Raw genomic sequence first — 6,358 nt, 5'->3', positions numbered from 1 at the left:
TCTCCCTCTGCTCTTTCTCATTCTCCTCTTTTCTCCTTTTCCTCTTCCTCCTCTTCTTCCTCTTTCTCTTCCCCCTTTCCTTCCTTCTCTTCCTTCTTGTCTCCCTTCTCATCTTCTTCTCCTTCTCCCCAAAATGTCCATAGTGAGTTTTCCTTTCACAATAGACTGTACTGAATCAAGGGGCAGGAAAGGACTTGAGCATCCACATCAACTGATGGAACAAAATGGCAGGGCTAGAAACCAAGAAGCCACTGGGTCCTTCTGGAAGGCAGAGAACTTCCGGAGTGTAGTTTCCTCTGGAAATGGGAGGTCTGGGTGAGATGACCGCAGGAGCCCATGCTGCAGGAGAAAAGAGTCAAGGAGGGGGAGATCCCTTCATCACAGGCAGGCAGGTGATGCTGTTTTTCCCTAGAGGCCCTGAATCCCGCTTTCTCCGGTGCCTCTCTTTTCCCCGGGAAGTCCAGTGTCCCTGTGACCTTGGAAGGAGCTGCCCGAGACCGTCCATGCAGCTGGCATCCACAGCCCTGAGCCACCAGAGCGCGGAGAAGATGCAGGTGTACCTGACTCTTCTGCTCATCAGCTACTTGCTGACTCCCATTGGAGCTTCCATCTGGGGGCGCTGCGTAGTGGCTAAGAGGCTCCGTGATGGAGGCTTGAATTATTTTGAGGGCTACAGCCTTGAGAACCGTGAGTAGGACCCTAGCAGCCCGTCTCTCCTCGCCTCCTCGATCTCCGCTCTCCACCCTGCACCCCTACCCTGCACCCGGCATCTTCTTACAACCCTTGCTGTTTCACCTCTTAGGGGTGTGCCTGGCTTATTTTGAGAGCAAGTTCAACCCCTTGGCTGTCTATGAGAACTCAAAAGCTGACTACACTGGGTTTGGCCTCTTTCAGATCCGAGACAGCGACTGGTGTGACCATGGCAAGAACCTCTGCAGTGTGTCCTGCTCTGCTGGGTCCCTTCCTTCCCATCCCTCGGGGCACTGGAGGCTGCAGAGCCTGCATGTTGGAGGGAACTGGCCTGGGCTGTGTCTAAAGCTTTTCCCTAGGAGGTAGGGACCCTGACAGGGAATGCTGAGAAAGGGCATGCTAGCCTGAGAAGAAAGAATGACGGGAACCAAGGCCAGACAGGCCCAGAAGGTGCTGGGAAGGCTGGGATGTTGGAAGCAGGAGCAAGCCGTAGAACCCACGCTGCTTAGAGTGGGAAAGATTGCTCTTTGTGGTCACCCATGCTGCAGCATTAGCTCCACAGGGGACCCATACTGTCACCATGACAGTCAGAAGTAGTTGTAGGGAGGAGACAGGTACTGGCCAGCCCAAAGGGAGCGTATCTGCCACCTTTAGAGGGACCTAAGAACCTGTGGCCTTGAGCAAGCAGCCGACTAGGATCCACTCCTGTGCTCTGTGAGCTTCTAGGGACTTCGTTAGGTACTTCCCTGAGCCTGTGCAGGTATCAGTTCACTCAGTGCTCACAGCGGCCTCTCGGGAGCATGTATTGCTTCTCTTCCCATTCTATAAATGGGCAAACTGGGGCCCAGAAGCAGTGAGTCCACACCCAAGGCCACATGGCTGGTGAGTGGAGCTGGGGCAGACACAATTGAAGGGGCTCCTAAGTCAGGGTTACACCAAGAGGCCAGGTGTGGTCTCCCTAATATCCGGTGTTTCTGCAGCCGAGGGTCTAAGTGTTAGCCCCAGCACCCCCAGGCTTCAACAAAGAGAGAGCATCTCCCCCACCCTGGTAAATAGCGGTGATCCAGGGCCTTCAGCTTCTGGGGGGCCTTCAGTTTCTGGGGGGCCTACACCCACCCGCCCACACATCAGTCTCCACCCAGGCTGCACCAGAAGGTCCAGAAGCCTCTGTCCCCTCTCCATGCTGCTCTCTGAAGTCCCAGATTGGAAACCACAGGCCTTGGGTTCCCTGCCTGCGTCTTCAATGGCAGGCTGTGTGGGCCAGCAATGGGAAGTGAGATTGTGTGGTAAAAAGGCACGCTAGCCATCACCGAACGCCACGGCATCATTTTGATTCCTTCTCTTTGCAGCGTTACTGAATCCAAACTTAAAGGATACAATCGAATGTGCCAAGAAAATCATGAAAGGAAAAGAAGGGATGGGCGCGTGGTAAGTGGCGTGTCCTTTGCAGCCCGTGCTGGAGGCTCAACAGGGCTGTTTGGGGCCCTTTTCTGGCTGTGACCAGGTTCCCTACAGAAGCAGCCGAGGACAGGAAGAAACCCAAAGCATCTGGCTCGCAGTTTGAGGAGCTCAGGCTCTCGTGGCAGGGCAGTCGCGGTGGAGGGAGTGTGGGAGGTGGCCGGTCACGTGGCAGTCACACTCAGGAAGTAACAGGAGGTGAATTCCAGTTCTCAGCTTTATTTTCCTTTTGGTCAACCCAGGACCTTTAGTCCATGGGATGGTGCTGCCCACACTCAGGGTCCCTGCTCAGTGGAAGCTCCGTGGAAGAGGTACTATTCTGAAGACACTTAGAGGTGTGTGCTCTCGGTGTGCTTAAGTGAGGGTGACAACGACGAGTCAACACCGTGGCTCACATTAATAACTGTGTGTGTGTGTGGTGTATGTATAGTATGTATGTGGTGTGTGTGTGTGTGGTGTGTGGTGCATGTGTGTGTGTGTGTCTGTGGTCCATGTGTGGTGTGTGTATATGTGCGTGTGTGTAGTGTGTGTGGCGTGTATATAGCATGTGTGTGATATTATCTTATGTATGTATGGTGTGTGTGGTGTTTGTAGTGTATGTGGTATGTGTGTTATGAGTGTGTGTTATGTATGGTATGTATATGTGGTGTGTGTGTTATGTATGGTATGTATGTGTGGTGTGTGTGTGGTATATGGGGCTATGGTGTGTGTGTGTGTTATGTATGGTATGTATGTGTGTTATGTATGGTATGTATGTGTGGTGTGTGTGTGTGTGTGGTATATGGGGCTATGGTGTGTGTGTGTGCGTATGTGTGTGTGTGTGTGTGTGTGCATGCAATGCTAGAAGAGGCCATTGTTCTCCCTGGAGCTGGAGTTAGAGGCAATTGTGAGCTCTTGTGGTTGTAGGGAAATGGACTCTGGTCCAGTGTATGTTTTAACTGCCAAGCCATCTCTCCAGCCCCTTCTTACTTATTTTTAATGTTTCCTTTATAAACCAGGGCTATTAAATGCTCATAATCACATCTGTGGGGGTTGTTTTCTTAGGATTGTCATTTGTGTTCTGACTGTTGACAGCATCTTCATCCTAGATGAGACCTAACAGTTTCTTAGAATCAAATCCCTCTGCCTTCTCTCTTGTGGCTTCTGGGTCTATGTAAACTCCCTTCTTAGAAATGTCTTTAAGAACTGAGGAGACAGCTCAGATGGTACAGTACTTGCCTTGAGAGAACAAGGACCCAAGTTTGATCCTCAGAACCCACGTTTTAAAAAATGTTAAGTATGGTGACACACACTTGTAATCCCAGCGCTGGGAGGTGAAGATGGGTGGGTCTCTGGAACTCACTGGCCAGCCAGTTCTGGACCAATGGGAGACTGTGTCTCCAAAGACAAGGTGGACGAGGACCAATGGGGGCCTGTCTCCAAAGACAAGGTGGACGAGGACTGAGGAACAACACTGCTTTTATCCTCTGATTTCCACGTGCATACATACACACACGCGTGCACACCCATACACATATACTTCTGCACACTCGTGAAAATGCAGGTGCGCAGGAATCTAAGGGATCTATAGCAGAGGCCTGACAAGAACTCCATACATGTTCTCAGTATCAGAACACTGCTGACACCAAGCAAGCCCTTGATTCTCTGGCTAAGTATTTTTACAATAGAATTTTTATGACTTTATCCTTTTAAGCTTAAATTTTGGATTCCTTTGTAATTAATTTTGATATCAAAGCAAGGTAGGTGCTATGGAGCTTTAACTTCTGCTAAGGCTGCTTATTGTTGTCAACATCATGAATCGGATTATGCGATTTCACTGCTAACAGAGCAGACTGCACCCAATGGTGGAATCTCCTTGTTAATGATAAGCGTCTCCCTTCATACATGGTGTGGGCTTTCTGATTAATTGGTGAGCTCGGCTGAGTCTGGGATTAACGCTAATGAGTTGAAGTCATCTTTGTTGTGTGGCACCGTGAAACAGTAAGCTGGGCCGTGCTGGCTGAGATGCCAGACTCCTGGTAAGGCAGGCTCTAAGTAAGCTGACAGGCCGTGGATCCGCCACAGCTCAGACCGAGTCACCCTGCTGTGCCGTGTGAACAAGAGGAGAGACAATTCAAAGTCCTGGGGACCCCCCTCCACACCACCTGCCACTGAGCTGTGAAGAGCCATGGGATTTCTGGGAATGTGGATGTGTGTGTTTTCTGCTACTCCTTAGCTACAAGGGGCCAGGGATCATGGCCTAGTACCGTTTCCTCCTGCCAAAGATGAGTGGAGCCATGCAAGGCTGAGGAGCAGGAGTGGATGTGGTTGGGGACTCAGGTCCAGATGTGTGCAAGGCTGAGAAGCAGGAGTGGATGTGGTTGGGGACTCAGGTCCAGATGTGTGCAAGGCTGAGAAGCAGGAGTGGATGTGGTTGGGGACTCAGGTCCAGATGTGGCCTTGCATTCGGGACTGGGATGCAAGGGGAAGGACCACTGGGGAATCAGGAGATAAGGTTAAAGGATCAGTCAAATGCCCAGGAAAAATGAAGAGGGAAGACGTTTTAGAAGCTGTGGAGTGAAGTAGGTACACAGACAGGTGGAAGGGGCCCAGGGTTAGGACACACCCGGGACCCTGGCCTAGGCAGACTCTCTGAAGCTCTCTCAGAGGAATACTTAATACGTCACAAGGCTGTGGTGCCCCAACTGGGTGGGGTTCCCGTGTGAAGCAAGGGTAGTGTGGGCACACCATAGAGTAAGCACCTGCATCCACACCAGGTTGAGCACCAAAACCCACAAAAGCCTGAGGAAACGTGTTCACACCGGGGAGACACAAATGTCCCAGGGCTAAGTATGAACTGTGTAGCTCTGAGGACCCCAAGCCCTGGCTCTAACGAGCCACCGCTGACCGCTCTCTGGATTTCCGCCTGCAGGCCCGTATGGTCCAGGAACTGCCAGTTGTCTGACACCCTGGAGAGGTTGCTGGACGGCTATGATCTGTAGCCACCTGGGTGGACCTGCCCCAGTTGCCGGCCATGCCTCGTGACCACCGATGTTTTCCTGTTTGCTGCTTCAATCCATCCAGTTATCTCACCTCGACAGTTCCGGATGGCAAAGGACAAGCGTCCACTTCACCTGGGGGGCGAGGTGCAGAATAAACCAGCTCAACCTGGCCAGAGGTCTCTGCTGGAACTGTTTCATTTGAGTACTACGGCCACCGTCATTACTTACCTCCTACATGACTTCCCATTTCTGATTCTTAGCGTGTGAAGGCAGGGACGTCAATCTTCAGCAGGGAAAGGAGGAAGAGACACGGTGGAAACTGAGAGGAGCCGCAGAAGCAGGGGTGAGGGGCTGGGAAAACAGGGCTGCTTTTCCATAGCCAGCTAGGCCGGCCTTAGAATCAGTTGGGAGACACAGCTCTGCATGGGCCTGTAAGGGGTTTCCATATTGGATTAACCAAGGAAGGGAGACCCACACTGAGTGTGTTGGCACCATTCACAGTGAGTCCCAGGCTGAATAAGGGAAAAACAGGAGGGAACCCCTCTCCGGTCCACTGAGACGTGAAGAGCCCCCACCTCACGGTCCCATCATGTGGTGGACACTATACAATCAAACCCTTCTTCTCAGGTCACCGTGATAAAGTAATGGACAACCTTCCCATTGCAACCCCAAGGGGGGTCCTCGCCGGAACCTATGTGGCAGGCCAGCAGAGCCCAAGACACACATGCCCTTCCACCCGTATTTCCATGGAAGGAACCAATGGCAGTCATTCTTCTCTGAATGTTAAGTTTCTAGAGGTTAGAAATAGCACATATGCTAATACGAGCAGCAGGCAGGCAGGCAGGTTTTTACAGCTGTGACAATGTCAGGTCCTCCATTATTTCAGCACTACCGCTCTCTTCTCTACCTATGTCTCTGTCGTAGTCAGTGTTCTGTGAAGAGACACCACCATGACAACTCTGGTAAAGGAAAGCATTTCACTGGTGCTGGCTATGGTTTCGGAGCCTTAGCCCATCGTCATGGTGGTAAAGCAGGGTGCCACGCAGGCAGACACGGTAGCTGAGAGTTCTACATCCAGATCTGCCGGCAGCAGGAGGAGAGACACTAGCACCGGCTTAGACTTTTGCAATTGCAAAGCATGCCCGCAGTGACACGATTCCTCCAAAAAGGCCACACCTAATCCCTCTTGAGTAGTAGTGCCACTCCCTGATGGCCAAACGTTCAAATCT

At 51.7% G+C, this 6,358-nt stretch overlaps 1 protein-coding gene across 1 annotated transcript; it reads left to right on the top strand.

Moving 5' to 3' along the window:
• Positions 1-533: 533 nt before the first annotated feature.
• On the top strand, positions 534-5,129 carry Lyzl4 (lysozyme like 4). The gene is made up of 4 exons (XM_005348124.3): positions 534-687; positions 803-949; positions 2,037-2,118; positions 5,060-5,129. The coding sequence occupies exons 1-4, from the start codon at positions 549-551 to the stop codon at positions 5,127-5,129; spliced, it is 438 nt and encodes a 145-aa protein (XP_005348181.1). The 5' UTR covers positions 534-548.
• Positions 5,130-6,358: the final 1,229 nt, after the last annotated feature.

The sequence above is a fragment of the Microtus ochrogaster genome, chromosome 5 (genome assembly GCF_000317375.1).
Source record: "Microtus ochrogaster isolate Prairie Vole_2 chromosome 5, MicOch1.0, whole genome shotgun sequence".
NCBI lineage: Eukaryota > Metazoa > Chordata > Mammalia > Rodentia > Cricetidae > Microtus > Microtus ochrogaster.
The sequence above is the reverse complement of the archived record's forward strand: the minus strand, read 5'-3'. Positions and strand labels throughout refer to the sequence as shown.

Coding starts and splice junctions, on each gene's coding strand:
- Lyzl4 (XM_005348124.3), top strand. CDS start 549: ATGCAGGTGTACCTGACTCTTCTGCTCATCAGCTACTTGCTGACTCCC. Junction 950..2,036: donor CCTCTGCAGTGTGTCCTGCT/CTGCTGGGTCCC, acceptor TCCTTCTCTTTG/CAGCGTTACTGAATCCAAAC. Junction 2,119..5,059: donor AAAGAAGGGATGGGCGCGTG/GTAAGTGGCGTG, acceptor TTCCGCCTGCAG/GCCCGTATGGTCCAGGAACT.